The 17,963-nt window shown below is 56.2% G+C and overlaps 4 protein-coding genes across 4 annotated transcripts; 3 read left to right on the top strand and 1 right to left on the bottom strand.

Moving 5' to 3' along the window:
- Positions 1-137: 137 nt before the first annotated feature.
- E0L32_008343 (uncharacterized protein) lies at positions 138-1,705 on the top strand (the record flags this gene model as incomplete). The annotated part of the gene is made up of 3 exons (XM_031143187.1): positions 138-148; positions 364-880; positions 941-1,705. The coding sequence occupies 3 exons, from the start codon at positions 138-140 to the stop codon at positions 1,703-1,705; spliced, it is 1,293 nt and encodes a 430-aa protein (XP_030992485.1).
- Positions 1,706-3,866: 2,161 nt separating this feature from the next.
- Positions 3,867-8,767, top strand: E0L32_008342 (uncharacterized protein; the record flags this gene model as incomplete). Its single annotated transcript, XM_031143186.1, has 9 exons — positions 3,867-4,013; positions 4,140-4,274; positions 4,341-4,370; positions 4,439-4,503; positions 4,563-5,001; positions 5,086-5,440; positions 5,492-6,459; positions 6,511-6,654; positions 6,713-8,767. The coding sequence occupies 9 exons, from the start codon at positions 3,867-3,869 to the stop codon at positions 8,765-8,767; spliced, it is 4,338 nt and encodes a 1,445-aa protein (XP_030992484.1).
- Positions 8,768-14,400: 5,633 nt separating this feature from the next.
- On the bottom strand, positions 14,401-15,018 carry E0L32_008341 (uncharacterized protein; the record flags this gene model as incomplete). The annotated part of the gene is made up of 2 exons (XM_031143185.1): positions 14,401-14,707; positions 14,930-15,018. The coding sequence occupies 2 exons, from the start codon at positions 15,016-15,018 to the stop codon at positions 14,401-14,403; spliced, it is 396 nt and encodes a 131-aa protein (XP_030992483.1).
- A 902-nt stretch (positions 15,019-15,920) lies between these two features.
- E0L32_008340 (uncharacterized protein) lies at positions 15,921-16,797 on the top strand (the record flags this gene model as incomplete). Its single annotated transcript, XM_031143183.1, has 4 exons — positions 15,921-16,107; positions 16,184-16,388; positions 16,457-16,665; positions 16,724-16,797. The coding sequence occupies 4 exons, from the start codon at positions 15,921-15,923 to the stop codon at positions 16,795-16,797; spliced, it is 675 nt and encodes a 224-aa protein (XP_030992482.1).
- Positions 16,798-17,963: the final 1,166 nt, after the last annotated feature.

The following is a 17,963-nucleotide window of genomic DNA, read 5'->3' as shown; positions in this document are numbered from 1 at the left end:
CCACCCGCCGCTGACAGTATCGTCCCATTGCCATTTCCATCAATTCATCTCGTTGCGCATCCAACTTTGACATTCGCTTGATCATTGTTTGCATCGTCGCGACGGGTTTGGATTTCTAGATCATCGCCGGAGCAAGAATGGGCCTCCCGTAAGTCGTTTGTCGCCAGTTTTTTTCCCTCCTGCGCCACCGTTGTCGCCCACCCAAACAGCGCCGGTCGCGCGCTTTGTCCACGCATCATCCTATCGCGTGCGCGACACGCACCATCAAGGTTCATCTCTGAATGGCCTTGTTTGGGCGGCAGCAACATTCTGCGAGCCATCTCACACACGTTCTTTGTGCTAATTCTGCTTTTCCCCCTCCAGACTCTACATCGCGCCTGTCGAGTCCGACGTCCAGGGTAAATCATCTCCAAAGAGCCCCGCACATGCGCGCTCGGCCATCCGCCGTCTTCGACTTCGCTCTCGAGGTAATGGGCCTGCACGAGAGCAACAGCGTCGCGTACTCGCCGCCGCGGCCGCCTACGAAGATGATTTCACCCTTCCATCCCTTGTGCTCCATGACTACGAGGCTCCGAGACCCCCGTCGCCTCCCGCCCCAACCAGGGGCGCAGAGCGCGCTCGCCAGCGCTTGCACGAAATGTTCGGGAACAGGATGAACACGATGGAGGCCCTGGATGATCGCGTGGTTGAGCGTTTTGGCGAGCGATGGGCTGAATTGCACGCGCGGTCCAACCCTAGTCCTCTGCTCGACACTCAAGGAGACGCCGGCCCGTCTGTCCCTTCCACTCGCCATCAAGAAAACGCCCCCCAACAACCACTCGCGGGCTATCATGCGGTTCCCGGGCACACAGACCTGCCTTCTGATTTGCCCTCACATGAGGTTAGTCGAGTTTCGACGTACACTTGACCACTCTTTTCAGCAGAGCTAATTCGTTCATAGTCGTCTTCACGGAGATCTCTTCGACGGATTCCGCGAAGCCCACCTCCTCTGCGACGGGTTCGCAGTCCAGAGTACCTTACACTCGACCGTGCCGGCCGTGCCGGCCGTGCCGACCTTGCACACAGTATCTTGAGCGAGCCTCGCTCCTCCGAATATTCGCAGCAATCACAACAAATAGAGCAGCAGCGAAGGCGTTTTGAGAGCCGATTACTTTCGAGTCTCAGATCTCGATACCCCAGCGTCTACTACCCCCCCGCCAATTTGGATGGCCTGGGTGACCGCGACCGAAGCCTTAGCCCCGAGGGCGATGGTGTTTGGGACACACTCCTGACCACGCTGACCCCTGACCCCCAACCACCCAGCGTGGGCTCCTCGTTCGCTTCGACCTCGGCATCCGCAGCGGCATCGCAAGGCGCCGCGACCGGATCCTCCAACACCTCTTTCACTGGGCCAGACCCAGCCGAAGAATCGCTGTTGGAGCCGCAGTCTGGTTGTGAAAACTCGGACAGCGAGGGCGAGGACGAGGACGAGGACGATCTGGGTCAGAACACCCTGACCAGGTTTCCCCTTGGACACAGGAGCACCCGCTCCTATGCGAACGTCGCGGCGCACCAATCCGGAAATGACGACACGTTTGAGGTGCTGGGCGGGATCGGAGGCATGCAGCGCATTGTTCGAAACCTGGCGCGAAGGGAAGACATCCCGGATGAATGGTGGGCTGAAGCTGGTCTCAGCCGCACTCTCTCCAGGGACGGCACAGATTAGGACATGGTATTGGCGTTTTGGCACGGGGTTTGAGAGCACGTCGGCAATGCTCGGCGTGGTATGATATTGGCGTTGAATGCTACATGAGCGTCAGTCTTGGACCTCATGGATTCGAGAGGATACGACATCTATGGTGTAATGTCCGATACAGGCGTTCAGTCCGAGAGGACGACCGGCTTGCCATCATGTTGGGGAAAAGCACAAAAGTTAATGAGCGTTGAAGCTCCTGAAAAATTGCATTCAGAGAAATGCGCAGGCGTCGGGCTTGACGGTGCTTGTAGTAATAGAGTCTCGCGAACGATTTCGAAACCTAAAAGCTAAAAGACCATTGCCCTTTGTACTCAGTGCCCTCGATTGATCTGCTTTACCTAGAAGTGGCGCCTAACATAGAGTTGGGTTGCAAGGGCTCATATCATCCTGTCCATTCATTACACACCCAAACCTCTGCCCAAATACCTAAGCATCTGGTATTCTTAAGTAGACAACATGTTTCCCGCCAGACACTCTTCCTTTTCTCGGAAAGTGACAGTGGCTTGCGGCCGAATATGTCGGATGCGACCATCGCGAACCCGCAGCAAAGGGTCAGATTAGGCCCTTGCCGGCCACGCTCGTTGGTTCGCTACCCCAGATGGCCCGGTTTGGGTTACATTGTGGATGTGATGCATCTGCTTCCGGGCTTCCTAGTGCGCTGAGGCTTGCAACAAGATGAGATAGCCGACCTCTGTGGACGACAAGCAATGTCGGGTGAGTTGAGAGCTTCGATGCCGTCATCTTCTCAGGCATGTGCACCTGGTTGTTCTGTGGGAGTTGGCTGTCATTCCAATGGGCGAGCACGCCTGTTTCCTATCTGGGAAAGTCATGCTATCGTCATCGCATCGGCCATTCTTGAAAGCTGCTTTGAGGAATACCTAGGTAGGTCCGTAGATATCCCCTGTTCCAAACCCAAAATTGGCAACTAGCAGCTCTGTTGTCTCATTAGTGCACCAACCTACTTCGTATCAGAAGGCAAAAGAAGAAAAGCACCCAGCCCGATTGTCTCTCCTGGACATTACTAACTAGGTACCTACCTAGGTAGCTAACTAGCGGTTCCCCCCCTTCCGGGCTCTTCGATTGGGGAATGCGCACAGGCGTGGGTTTCCACGGATGTGTCTGTCTGCCCGGCCGACGACTCTCCTCTCGAGGCGTCTCCCAGCCCCAGACTCGAGGCCCAATTATGCCCAGCCCTGGCGTTAGTTCCCTTGTCTCGCAGCTGCAGCTTCCACTCGATCCGCCCACCTTCCGGCCTACTAGGCCCTGCCAAGTCTGTCTCTAATTTAGTACAGCTAGGTAGACAGTGAGAGTCGGCCCCCCTTGGACGACTAGAGTTGTGCTCTGCGATAGGTATATAGCAGTAGTTATTAGCACCTGGGCAGTTACTACCTAGGTACCTAGGTAGTTTGCTTGCCGGCTGGCAGGGGGGAGGGAGCCACTCTGTCTTCCATTGTATGTGCTTTGCGTGTGTGCTCGTGCTCGAGCTAGCAGGAAACAAGAAAGTCGGACCCCGCGATAATACGCGAAAGGATAGAGAACGTGAAACAGGCAGGCACGCGGCCGGACCGAACTTTTGTTTTTTTTCTCTCTCTCTACCTCACTTTACCCGACCGGCCAGCTACCTGAGACCGCAGAGGGAAATACGAACGGGCCGCAGGCGTGTGGTCAGCCAAGGGAGGCATTCACCGCAAAAGTGAGACGACAATTCACCTTGCAGGTTTTGGGGAAGCAGCCCTTTGCAACTCCCTTGTCTTGGGGTCAGCTTTGGTGTGCTCGTTGACACTGGAGCCCTGTTTTCCCACCCCTTCGCCCCTCACCTCACGACAGGGCTTGTTTACTTTCTGGGAGCACCCATTGCGCCCGCGAGGAAGTCTACCTTGGGAGGAATCGCACCTCGGCCTTTTCACAGGACGAAACCGCCACGAGCGCAAGACCTACGAAGGAGCGAATCTGCGGGAATGGGAGACTTGCTCCCAGTACGACCAATCCTGCCATCACCTCACCACCGCCTCGACACTGCCTGATAATACTACGGAACCCCTTTTTCGATTGTTGCGCCGGGCCAGACCCAATCCCCCTCGAGCTGCGGCCCGACCAACTCTCGAGGTGACGGAAGCCTGCGGCCGCGGGGATGGCGCCAGGCAGCTCCGCCGAGCGGGCGTACCCGCACCCGAACGGCAAGCTCGTCGCCGCCAAGGTCCCCGGCACGCCGAGGAAGGACGCGGGCGGCAGCCGCGACAGGTCTGGTGCGCTGCAGGACCCGGGGCTGAAAGACTACGTACGTGGGAGACCCCTCACCCCCATACTGGCCTGCTCTGCCATTGGAGTTGCGCCGCGGCTACGGGATGGGACACAGGCACATCTTTGGGAGACATTTGGACGTGCGAGCTGACGGGAGGCACAGCGATTAGGAGACTGCATCGGCAAAGGAGCCTTCGGCTCGGTATACAAGGCTTTCAACTGGGGCACCGGCGAGGCTGTGGCGGTCAAGCAGATCAAGCTCGGGGACCTGCCTAAGAGCGAGCTGCGCATGATCGAGGTATGGCCCAGGGAGGGGGGATGCGACGGCTGGGAAGCTATGCTGAGGTTCTGACCCTGTGGACAGGCCGAAATCGATCTGCTCAAGAATCTACACGTAAGTCCACCGTTGGCTTGTTGCCCATACTGGGATCCCGAGAATCCACTGTACTGACTATGCGATAGCATGACAACATTGTCAAGTATATCGGTTTTGTCAAGTCCTCGGACTGTCTCAATATCATTCTCGAGTGCGCCTTGGATCCCGTCATGTTGAGCGAAGTTTGGGTAGGGCTAACCCGCTTGGCAGGTATTGCGAAAACGGATCATTGCATTCAATATGCAAAGCGTACGGGAAGTTCCCGGAGAACCTTGTGGGTGTATACATGACACAAGTTCTTCAGGGACTGCAGTACCTTCACGACCAGGGTGTGATTCACCGTGATATCAAGGGCGCCAACATTCTAACCACCAAAGATGGCACGGTCAAGCTTGCCGACTTTGGTGTGTCCACCAGCACTCTCGCTGGGCCGGACAAAGAGGCACAGGTAGTGGGCACACCATACTGGATGGCACCGGAGATCATCCAACTTTCGGGAGCTACATCAGCATCGGATATTTGGAGCGTGGGATGTACTGTCATCGAACTGCTTCAGGGCAAACCGCCGTACCACAACTTGGCTGCCATGCCTGCTTTGTTTGCCATCGTCAATGATGACCACCCGCCTCTGCCAGAAGGGGTTTCTCCGGTCGGTACCCCGCCACTTGCTTCAATGTCTCCTGTTGAGCTGTTATTGATTGGACTGCCCCTAACTAACTGACTCACCCTGCAGGCTGCCCGAGACTTTTTGATGCAGTGCTTCCAGAAAGATCCCAACCTCCGTGTTTCTGCCCGCAAGCTTGGCAAACACGCCTGGATCGTTGGCTGTCGTAGAAGCGACGCACCCGTCTCCAAAGCACCCTCCAACTTCAGCCAGGCTGTAGAAGAAGTCAAGCAGTGGAACAAAGCACTCAAGTCCTCGGAGAACAACCTCCGGGCCTCCACCGGCTCCGACAGCGGTGGGCCGATGCAAGGCTTACGAAATGGGGGTGGTGACCGACCGAATGTCGTTGCACCAGCCAAAGGGCCTCTGTCTCTCGCGAAACCGAGACCGACTGCTGAGGCGTTTAGGTCTCCCGAACTCGCAGGTAGGCAATACTTTGATACTAGCTAAAGTAGATGCTGACAACGTGTCCTAGACGACGACAACTGGGATAACGATTTCGCGACAGCTATATCACCTACGGCGCTACAGTTGCCACATCTGAAGCCTCAGGACAACTTTGGTGGACTGCTCTCCGCAGACAGGCTGAAGGCGTTTGCATCGATCGACGACTCGCGTGACATTTCCAGCAACTGGGAAAGCTACTTCGATAATGATCATGCGACGATCAAGGCGGCACATGTACCAGACGTAGGCTCTTTGGAGCGTACCATACGGCCTCCCAGGAGGGTGGAAAAAAGCGCCGAAGTGAAATCGCCCAAGTCAAGCCGAAGGCACGGGCGCAAGCCATCCTCAACCGCGACCGGGCAGTCAAAGTCACCCTCCAAGCATCTTGGAAACAAGTTTGAGCTCCCCGCTCGCCCTGAAATTGCCTACAGGGAACAGTCGGTAGAAGACTACTCGGACCTGTTCGCCGACAACGACAACGTGTTCGACCGCCGAATGAGCCTGGTCCAGAAGGACACGCCACAACTGTTCCATCCCTCCGACCTGACAAGCCTCCCCCGCTCGATGCAGGCCCCCACGGGAGGCAGTATGCGTCGCCAGGCCCCACCCAGGCCATCTGTATTGCCCGATCGACAGATGCGAAGAACCAGATCCTCTGTCGAGATCGAGCGGTTCGCCGAAGACGCGGAGGACGAGGACTTCTCAGACATCTTTGGTGTGGAGGAGGCCCTTACAGAGAAGGAAGAGAGCGATAGAGGCTCCGAAGATGGTGGTCTTATGCTCCTTTCGAAACTGTCCAACAATTCTTGGCTCGGCGATGACGAAGACGAGGACGACCCCTTCGCCATGATGGATCCTGGTTGGGACGAGATGGACTTGGAGGCGAATATTGCGCGAGATCGACACGCTCGGCTGGCCGAGAAGGTCGAAGAGCTCGTGCGTTCTCTCAAGACCACCGAAGGCGAAGACACCCTGTCTGAGCTGTCCGAAGACCTTGTAAGCGTGTTCACACTATCCTAAGCTGCTCTTTGCTGACTCCAGTGATAGCTCAATATCTTGTGGGAGAACATTGAGGTCAAAGACTTGATCATTAGTGCCCATGGTCTTTTGCCAATTCTTGAAATACTGGAGCCTTGCACGGTAAAGAGCCGGCAGCACATGATTCTCCAGCTACTGAAGATCGTCAACGCGGTAAGCCAAATTGCCCAGACGTGTCTCTATCCCAGCCTCGCTGACTCACGTCTTGTAGATTATTCTGGATGATGTGGAACTTCAAGAAAACCTTTGCTTCGTTGGCGGCATCCCGATCATCACCAAATTCGCGGCCCGGCAATATTCCAACGAGATCCGTCTCGAGGCCGCAGCCTTCGTGCGGCAAATGTACCAGACCTCTACCTTGACGCTGCAAATGTTTGTCAGTGCAGGTGGTCTCAACGTTCTGGTTGAATTCTTGGATGAAGATTACGACTCCTCGAGGGATCTGGTCCTGATTGGTGTCAACGGGATATGGAACGTCTTCGAACTTCAGGGTCCCACACCAAAGAATGACTTCTGCCGGATTTTCTCCCGCAGCAAAATTCTTGACCCTCTGGCTTTGGTTTTGCACAAGGTGCTTGATGAGGAGACTGATGAACTCTCAGAGCTGATCGAGGGTCGGATCGTCAACATATTCTACCTGTTCTCACAGGCCGAGAATTACGTCAAGGAGGTTGTTGCCGAACGGCAGGTCTTGAAGACTGTGCTGAAGGACTTGCGGCGTATGTCCGCACCTCATCAGATCACTATGCTGAAGTTCATCAAGAACCTGTCCATGCTATCTACGACGCTGGAGACACTACACTCGGCTGATGCGATCGACTTCCTCATCGACGTGCTCAGCTACAGCATGAAAAAGGGCCATCAGCACTTCCGGGAAATCTCGAACCAGGTGCTGAATACGATGTTCAATCTGTGCCGGCTCAGCAAAGAGCGACAAGAGTATGCTGCTGTCAACGGTATCATCCCACTCTTGCTCAAGATCATGCAGACGGACCGGCCACCCAAGGAATTTGCGCTGCCCATCCTGTGTGACATGGCGCATTCTGGGAGCAAGGGTCGGAGATACCTATGGCAGAACAAGGGTCTTGACTTTTATATCTCACTACTCCCTGACCAGTACTGGCAGGTCACGGCCCTTGACGCCATCCACGTCTGGCTACAAGAGGAGACGGCCAAGGTTGAGAACCACCTGATGGGCGGCAAGTTCACGGCGGCAATCGTGTCGTGCTTTAATACATCGAAGGCTAATGCTTTCGACCCCAACCTGCTGGAACCTCTTCTCAAGGTTCTACGTCTCAGCCCTTCGATAGCCGCGTCACTCGGCAAAGCCGAGATGTACGCTGGCATCGCACAGAAGCTCAGCCACAAGAAGGCAGTCGTGAGGCTGAACCTGCTACGTCTGGTCCGCAACGTCATGGACGCCTGCGAAGCGGACGGCAGCGCCCCGTCGGCGACCAACGGCCGGCAGCTCCGCACGCTGTTCGAGTTCATCCACGCACTAGCGGAGAAGGACTCTGCCGTACTGGTCCGCAACCTGGCGTCGGAGCTCGTCAAGTCTCACATCGTCACCGGCAGCGACGCCATCTCGCTCTCGGCCGCGTCTTCGTCGAACGCTAACACCTCTCGGCCGCGGTCCAACCCGCGCAGGAACACGTCCTACACCCCTCCGGCCCTGCACTCGTCCATCTCGGCGCCGATGACGCCAACATCGCACGGCGGCCACCACCACCGCGCACTGCAGGCTGCCGCGCCGCTGATTGAGGTCGCCTCGACGCCGAAGCGCTCGGCCGTCACACTGGCGCACGAGCGCGATGCCATCGTCTACCGGCCGCGCAGCAGGGACAGCTCGGGCGGCTCCTCGACGACATCATCGATCCCGTGGCGCGTTAGTGGCGACGCCGCGACGGCGGCGTCCAACGGGTCCGTCGCGGGCAAGGGCAGTAGGCTGCCGCGGCAGTCGAGCAACTTTGGGCGGCCGAGCCTCGGGCCCGCGGCCATGGTGGTCAGCAGCAGGTCCGAGAGCTCCATGTCTAATAAGGAGAATAATGTGGGCCGGTATGCTTCTTCGGTGGCTGGTGGTGGTGCCGGTGGTGGTGCCGGCGGTCTTGTTGGTAGTGCTAGCAGCGGCGGCAACATGATGGTGCCGCCGAGCCCGAGGGAGCAGCGCGTCATGGAGCGGGCGGAGAGGATCGCTGCCGCGGCTTCGGCGACTCCCGGGAGCAAGAGGCGGAACCGGGCGCCGAGTTCGGACGTGAGGTGGCCGTAGGGTTGGCTTTGGTAATTGGGTCGGTGATGTGGACGGATGGTTGGTGTTCCTGAGGACTGGGTTTGAGGTACGGAGGCAAAGGAGGGAGGTTATTATGGTTGGTATTACACTTTGGGAGGGTTATTCGACTTGCATTGCGTTGCGGTGTCTTTTTTGTCTTTTGTAAAAGCTTTTGTCTCTGAAGACACACGAGAAACGGGTTAACTCGCGATCAAAGGGGCATTGTAGAAAGAGGGAGCAATGAATACTAGGAGGTCTTGTGCCGCTTCATAACGAGTGATGTAGGTATGGGTGTTTATGCTCAGTGTATGTTGTATAGATTTAGGAAGGGCTTGGGAGGTTTAGAAGATTAAAAGGCGTAGAGAAGCTCTGGGATTTGAATCTCTAAGCCATATTTGCCTGGACGGACGGGTGGAATGGGGGCAGCTCCACGGAAAAGAGGTGTTGGGCACAACGGATTGACTACAGAAGACTGGCTACTGTCGAAGGCAACACAGTACTGATCAATCATATGCTTCTTATGGGACATAGCAAAGGACCTTGCAAGTGTTACAATTCTGCAAGATGCTGAAGACAGCGTTGGGCGCGATTCATGAGCATCAGGGGGTCCAGAGCAAACGCCAGGTCATCTTCCCGTAAACGCTTCAAAGCATCAGACTCGAATGTTGATCGCCTGGTTCCTTCTATTCTGCATCAGGTGCCTGATCCTATGAAGTATGTCTCTAACTAGTGTTTCCAACTCTCGATTCAGATGAGTGGATCATTAGCAAGGGCTTTGTCATTGACCCCCTGACGGGGTCGATGTCAGCCCGAGAGAGAGGAGATTCACCTCAAGATGGCCGACGACAATAATACCCAAGATATGTTCCTTATCATCAATAAGTTGATTGCTAAGCGCCGGGCGTTGTAAGCTTACAAGGAAGAATGCTCGCCTCGCTGATGAAGCATCAACGAGTGGATGTCCTGAGCCTCACTGGAGCACGGGAGCAATGTAACGTATGCGTTTGAGAAGGAAGGACGGGCAACGGGATGGGGCATCGTCGGATCACTCCAGGGTAACTCCATGAAGGTGCTCCCGTCCCGAGACTGTCTCGTGGAGCAATGGGTCCAACGAGAGAAGCATGGATGTTGAGGATGACAAGGACGTAGGTATCGAAGTGGACCGGCTGCTCTTTCAGCCCTGGATCGAGTTCTCCATCCTTTGAAAATTGCCCAGACCAGCCCCGCCCGCAGGTCCGCAGCCCTGAGTGAGCGGGAAGAGGCATGAGACGCCGTTATCACGGGCATCACGTCACTATGCATCATGGTCGAACAAACCTCGCACGCCGCTTCGCAACGGCGCCCAGAGAGCCCTTTTTTCATGCAGCAGCTTCGGGCATGAGTGCAGTTTATCGACACAGAACTGAGGCTTGCTGTGCCACTGGGACGGATTGACAAAGGAAGACGATCAAGTGAACCCTTTGATAACTGCCGAAAGAGTTATTTCTTTCCACAAGTGACCCCTTGATTGTGGTCGGTCCCATGACCACTGCCTGACGCCCAACATGCCGTGTTGAAAAATGTCGCAGCCCGGCGCGGTGTCCAAAAATCTGGTTTCGTGCATAATCAACCCCTATTTTTCGCCCCCTTTTTTTTTTTAATCCTGCAAAAGGCTATCGGACGGACCCTTTACCTCGCAGCCCATTGACTCTTCCGTGTTTTTCATGTTTCTTTACAAGACAGGTTGGTCACGGTCTCTGTCGATCCCTCTCGCCTCACTTTCCGCTTGGCTGTAACGGCGCCTGCCAAGCAGCAAGAGAGATCAGACCTACTCCGGAAGGGTGTCATCCAGCCCAAGAGAGAGACGCGGTGCACATGGTCTTTGCTCAGGCAGGCAAGATCGTCCCTGAAGATTACTGCCCTGGCTCCATGCCCGATCGTCACGTCGAAGAAAGGGGATTGGCCGGTCTGTGAACTGTTTGTTTCCATTAAGCCGGGAAGAGATCTTCCTCCGTCAGAGTGCTGTAAGTCCGCGTTCTGGAGTGGAGGAGGAGGAGGAGCTCAGACCGGCTCCGCGGTGAAGAGGAGACGGCGCAGGGCGAGGCTGGTCTTTTAAGAGCCCTGTTTCGTGCCGTACTCCCCCTACTACAAGTACTACAAGCAAGGCAAAAACGGCTACAAGGAAGGACCCTGCGGGGGACCCCGGCCGGCAATCGTGGGCTACGATCGGACCGGGCGCGCGCAGTGGTCCACTTACACCCATGCATGGAAGATGTGCAAGGGGGGAGGACGGGGGGGACCACACTACATGCGAACAGGTCCGGAGCATCAGGCGCCTGCCTCGCGGGCATAGAGTGATCGCCGGCATCACCAGATAGACCGTGGTTGCCCGATGAGACGTGCGACACGCGGCTATAGACGCATGGGGACCCAAGGCTTGGGAGAGGTTTGGCGAGATGTTTCGCAGCCGTGCATGGGATCGGCAGTCAGAGAGACATGGAGACGGGACCAGATGCGTGTAAGGAAAAGGAGGGGGGAGCAGGGGGATAGATGGTCTCTTCCTTGCGGTTATGCCCGGGGGAATGCACGGCGCCCAAGCAAAGTTGGCCGATCAGCCAGCCTCGCCTTCCCAGCAGTGTGGTCCGGGAGAGCCTAGCCACACTCGGCAGGTAGGGATCTTGTCTCTATTAGTAGGCTGTCGAGCTGGGGAAAGGGAAAAAAGAAGGGCAAAATGGGACCCCTTGTACGGGTGTGGCCGCGTCTGCCTCTCTCGGGCGCGGAGAAAGTACACAAGAGCAGCAAGGGGAGATGATCTGCGCAGCGCTATGTAGTTCGCAGCAAGATCGGCAATCATGGCCTTGCAGCTGGGCCAGCCCAACATGGATGACCTGGCGAGAGCTGTCCATTGGATTGGAGGGCCAAGGGGAAGAAGAGCAAGTTCAGATGCACATCCTAGAAAAGGTTGGGTATTGATCACAAGACGTGACATAGAGGGAGGGCCCTGTGAGCATGCAGACCTCGCTTCGGCGTGTATTTTGCGTGCCCTCACATTCGGGGACAGGGGGGCCGGGGGGGAGAGAGAATGATAGCGACCGTGCTGGATCTACCAGTCCGCAGCAGGGTGTTGCCAAGAGGGGAAGCAATTCATCTTGTCAAATCCGGTCGGCTGCATGCAGGAACAAGGTCGCTCCTCTTGCGGCGTCTGCAGTTGGACAGGCGGCGGCTTCTGCCAGCCGAAATTCCCGACTTCCACGACGTTCTGTCAATTTTCTTCCGATGTTCTCAACATTTTTTTTCATCATATCAGAGCGAACATCCCGAGAAATGTTTGTGTACCGGGTTTCCCTTAGAGGCATACACGAGAGCCGGTGCGTGGTGACGGGCGCGCGCGCACCCAGACTCTAGTGTGAGAAAATGGGGCGGTCAAAGTGAGGCGAGCAATGCACCCGGTCTCCTCGGTTGACCACTCACACCCAGCTCTGGCGTGTTAAGTTGAGAGTAGCGGGAGCGGTAGCGACTCTCTGCTGACCTTGCAACACAGTGTGTCTGTCTGGCCGAGTGTTGGTACCCTCTGTGAATCTAATACGTGAATCCAAGACCGACTGCGATTGGCGGTGAAACCAAGATGCTGCAAAGTCAAGTCCAATACAACGGTCAGTCAACACACGGTAATCCAAACGTCTAAACATTTCTTTCCCACGGCTCGTACAGACACACCACGAAGCCCGTCCGTGTTGTAGACCGGCCTGCCTGCACGTTGGATATAAATATCGGCCGATCCTCTTGATCTTCCATGCACCTGACTACTGACCCGCTAGCTTTCTTGTCGATCTCGGTCCCTCCCGCCAAAATTGCACTAGTATGTCGTCGTCGTCGTCGTCGTCGTCGGCCATGAACAAGTACTGGATTCCTCACCTTGACATCCACAAGAAGGTCATCACGGCCGAGTTGCAATATTATCTCGGCCCAGATGCCACGGTCCGAGCATTTACCAAAGATGTGCGTACTCCTCTCTCTCTCTCTCTCTCTCTGTCAGCACAGTGAGCGCTCTTGCTCTTACTGCTGTTGCTGCTGCTGTTGCTGCTTTTGTTGCTGCATTGCCAGCATGAGGGCGAAAGAAGACATACTGACGAGCCGGGCAAACCAGGGAGAGGATGGGTTTCTGATCACGACGCCAGGTCCCTGTCTTTCAGACGTGAGCGTCGCCGTTCCACAACGACCGTCCGTCGTGTCCCACGTAAATAACCTCGCACCAGGAACAAATTGACGACATTTGCGTCAAGTCCAAGGAGATGTGGGAGAAGCAGGCCGCCGCCAGGACCACGACCAACCCGGACAAGCCCCTCAAGCGTCCGCTGCACCAGCCGGTGGTCATATCCAGGGGCAGCCCCGGCGACCCAAGTCGGAGGCGGCACCATCACGATCGTCGAGGCAACCACTCGCAGCCGAGATATGAGGACCGGAAGCGGGACTGACTGCAGGCTGCTGGGAGGAGAAGGGGCTTCTTCCGAGGTGAGACGACTGGCCGGGGCCATGCGCTGGCATGAGGCTATTGAGTGCCCTTGAGGCAGGTTTCAGTGCAGAACGCACGAAACCTTGGCACGTCCCTATCGGACGCACAGACGGAGCAGAGCTTCGGTCTGGAGACGCAATCACAACAGTTGCGGAGAAAGCACACGCGCGGCATACGTTGCTTATTGGGCGAGGGCGAGGAATGGGAATAATGGCTGCATAAGAGCAGGAGGACGCTTGCTGCTGCCCAGCGAGATTGTGCCAGCTGGCTTTGCTGGGGGCCCAATGAAGGTCGCATTTCTGTTAGTCGGGTCGGTCTGCTGCTTGTTTATGTGCATATTAGGTGGTTTTCTGCACGGCGCAAATGGAGCTAGTTGATTTTGCCAGATCCACATTCCTAATTCTGACTCTATGTTGAATCCCTGTGTTGCTATTCGCACAAAAATGAACAGCGAGAGGGTCGGTCAGGGTGTCCAGCTGTGTGCCCGTATGCCTCTGTATCTGAGCGGTGGGAGAATCAAGCCAACTGCTCGGGCGTGTCTGCTGCGTGGACGATACCCAGGTGCTGGCCCGGACTGGACCAGCCTCGTGTGTTTGGCCGGAGACTACACAGCGCAGCGACGGGAACGACAGCCTCCCATTTGCCGAGTCTGAAGGACCAATAGAACATCGACTGGTGTCCGCTATCCGAAGGGCTGGGACCTCGTTGGTCTATGCTGGCACCTCTTCTGCGTTGCCAACAGAGACACACCTCCAAAAAAAGCCGCCGACTTGGGTGTTCTGCCCTCCCCAACGCAGGGGGCGGCACAGTGCTGGTGCACAGCACAGGCAATCCAGGATCGAGATGCTTTTGAACATCGATCACATCTCGGGATCTCTCATGGTGTTTCACAGCGCCGGACGAGGGGCCGTGAGGCGTCTTTCGCAGACCGCTGTGGCTTCTGTATCCCACATCCGAGGATGCATGTGCTCGAACCATTCACCAGATACCCGAGAACTGGAATGAGCACTTTGATGGGTGGAATGGCTGACTGTGAGCAAATCATCCGAGAAGATAGCTGTGCTCTGCAGGCTCGGCTGACTTGGTCACAGAGAGACGAAAACGAGCTGCATGCGTGCAGCTTGCGATTCGTGCTGCTTGGTCAGGTCTTTGCTCCCTCTGCATTGCTCAGGCATGTCTCATACTGCTTGATGTCGATAGGACCAGCAGACCACAGGAGGACGGCTTGGACATGCACTGTCGGCCTCTCCCGCGCGGGCTTGGTCGGTCGAGCAGACGGGGGCATCTTGATGTAACCGATCACATTGACCCATGCGCCAACCTGGGTCTGTTCTGACTTGAGACTTTCGAGTAAGAGATTGACGTCCACCAATGCCTTGGTCGTAGATGCAACAGGGTACTGATGTTCCAGGGTCAGGATCCCTGAGCTGACAGAGTAAGATGTCACACTGTGGAGGATGGTCAGCCCTGGAGATACACGACACGCGACTTTGTTTGGAACTCAGGCGAGGTCCAGAGGAGCGACCGCGAGTTATCGAGAGGGCCGAGAGGGCCATGCAATGTGATGTGCCAACTCATCCGGGTGCTCTGTCCAATCTCACTGGCCGGCGAGGGGGAACAAACGATGGTGGTGTGGAAGACTTGAGTCGTGAGAACGGTGAGGAGCTTACCAGCCGAGAAACCGCACTTTCTCCATCTCTCGCCTTGCAGGCAAATCTGATAAGAAGCACAATTGAGACGCCGGCGGCGGATTCGACATTTTGAGAGGAATGGAATAGGCCCGTTTCAGCGGGCGACAAATCCGAATACAGCGATGCTGCCCCGTGCTGAACTCAAGGTCATTGGCGTTGGCATGTCTGGTGTCCGGTGTTTGGCGAAGGAGGAGAGGACGCGCGATCGTGAAATACACAGAAAGAAAAGACGGTTCAAAGAGGAGAAATGTAATCGGCAGATGAACTCACTCGCTCGCTCGCCCAAGAGGCATGATGCAGGACAAAGGCAGCCAATCCCCCCATGTGCCCATGTGCTTGCTTACATGGATTCTCTCCTTTCTTTCTCACTCTCCTCTCTCGCCCACGCCTGCCACCCACGGGCCACCCACGGGCCACCCACGCCAGTGAGCGTTTGAGTCTCAGTGCAGGCTGCAGCGCGGTCACATGACCGTCACGAGGGAAACATCGGCAAAAATGGCCGCTAGCAGGTTGGCTGTTGTCCAGGCGGCGGTGCGGGCGCAGGCACGGGCAGAGTCGACGCTAGCGCCACCATTGGCGACAGGAAATGCCTTGCATCATAGCCTGCCTGACCTCGTCCTCTAGGCTTCAATCCCGATCCTTGCGAATCTTCTTACGCAAGCACATGCAATCTTCCCTAGGCGTCCGAATAACCACTATCCGTAGCGAGAGAGCCTCCTGCTCTTATCCTTCTCATCAGACACCCCAAAGCGCCCACAGCTGCGGCCCTACGAGACTTGGTCGCCTTATCTACCCCGCCACCTGGTCGTTCCAAGGTCGATCTGGCTGTCTGGGTCAGGAGGACGAGTCATCGGGCCTACGATCCCATCCAGCGACGCTTCACTCATCAAGCTGAACTGAGCTGCAAAGCAGCACTCTGTTCCCGCAACCCATCTCGTCCCGAAACCAACACAGCGCCTACGAGTTCGCCATGTCTTCCGGAATCTGGGGATGGTTTGGCGGTGGGGCTGCGCAGAAGCGCAAGGACAGCCCCAAGAACGCGATCCTGGGCCTGAGGTCACAGTTGGATATGCTGCAGAAGCGAGAGAAGCACCTGAAGTCCCAGATGGAAGAGCAGGATGCCATAGCACGAAAGAACGTCAACACGAACAAGAATGGTAAGCCCAACGTTTGTCCCGATGTCTCGATCCTCCAACCGACTTGTCGGCTAACACATCTTGCCCTCCCACACAGCTGCCAAGGCCGCTCTACGACGAAAGAAGGCGCACGAACACAGCCTTGATCAGACGATGGCCCAGATCCAGACCCTCGAGCAACAGATCAATGCTATCGAGTCCGCAAACATCAACCGGGAGACTCTGGCGGCGATGCAGCGCGCTGGCGAGGCCATGCAGGCCATCCACGGCAAGCTCACCCCCGAAAAGGTGGACGAGACAATGTACGTAGGGTTGATGATGATAATAGCAATACGGTCGGGATGCAAATGCTTACCATTCTGCGTCACAGGGAGAAGCTGCGCGAACAAAACGCCCTCAGCGAAGAGATCGTCAGCGCCATCACCACCAACGCGCTCGGCGAGGCGGTCGACGATGCGGATCTGGAGGAGGAATTGGAGGCAATGCAACAGGAGCAGCTGGACGAGTCTCTGCTCAAGACTGGCACTGTGCCAGTGTCAGACCAGATCCAACGCATGCCGGCTGCGGCGAACGGCGAGAGTAAGTTTGATCCTCATGCCTCGGACCGCGGTGCGTCATGGACTAACTCCCCCACCAGTCAAGGGAAAGGCAGTGGAGGAAGACGACGAGGAGGCAGAGCTACGGAAGCTGCAGGCAGAGATGGCCATGTGAGCCTTTGGATTATCTCGCACTCCTCTTTTACTTGTACCGGGGACGGTCTCACAGCCACGACATTCGGGAGGCAGATTCGACTTTGGGTTTATCTTTGACACCCCTCCCTTTCCTATTCATTTCAGCCCCATGTTGAAGGCGTCGGCGTCTGGTTGTTGCATTCGTGATACTCGGTAGAGGTTGCCATAGCAAGGACACTACTAGTTTTCTTTGCATACTGAATAACTCTGATACTTGCGCATAATGATCTGCTTTTGCTCCCAGCCCTGTGAGGAGTCATAGATGTGGAGAGACTGCCAAAGAAAGAAGTCGGTGAAGAGTGGCTGAAGGCTGGGAAGTCATAGTAATATTGGAAGATTCTTATACCGCCTCGTTGTATGAATGGAATCCACTACCAGCCACCTCAAAAAGGGTGATCAGATTTAAGAGCTCACCGCTGCTTTTGCGGCGGTGATTAGCTTGGCCAGGCTACCACGATGAGGAACACTTCACAAAAAAGTGAAAGTGTTGGCGGCGATGCATTTCCCTGCAAGGTACCACCCTGCCTTTAAGCTGGGATCGTCAGGTGGGAGTTTCGAAGGGGCGGCCCTACCGTGGTGTGGTGAGCCTAGCTGTTTAACTAACTAGCGCTTCAGAGCCGTGAAACACAGCGAACTCTCAACTGGGACCAAAATCCCCAGTTTGCACTACAACCAACCTTCTCTCCAATACTTCCCGGTTGAGTCTTGAAAACAGAGATGATGTGTCATGACCTCTCTTCTATCAGACCCTCCTGAGATAAGGCAGTTGAATATGCCCCCCAATACTCTTGAGGTGCTCCAATTGGCAACCCGCGCCCGCTTCTACTGACTCCCCCCCTCTGCCTCTGATAAGTCGGCGCCAGGTGAAAGCTGCCCAATCTGCACATGGCGTTTTCGGGTCACCTCGGCCTGTCCCGATTCATGAGAGAGGTCCTGGCCCGAGCATCCACAAAGGGAATCCCTCGTCAGAAAACCCCCCACCGGCGGCCATTTCCATCCATGGTCCAGCCCGAGATCGGTCCATGGTCCCGCCAATGCCGCTGTTGCGTTAGGCCGCGGCCGGGCTGCAAGATCAACAGCACTGTGCAGCCCAGAGGCCGAGTGACGACCAGCCACGTAGCAACGCGCGACCCGGCTATCTGCATG

The sequence above is a fragment of the Thyridium curvatum genome (assembly GCF_004353045.1).
Source record: "Thyridium curvatum strain D216 chromosome Unknown NODE_54_length_294788_cov_77.042876, whole genome shotgun sequence".
NCBI classification, from domain to species: domain Eukaryota; kingdom Fungi; phylum Ascomycota; class Sordariomycetes; order Thyridiales; family Thyridiaceae; genus Thyridium; species Thyridium curvatum.
Note: the sequence above shows the minus strand (reverse complement) of the source record. Positions and strands in the feature narration are given on the sequence as shown.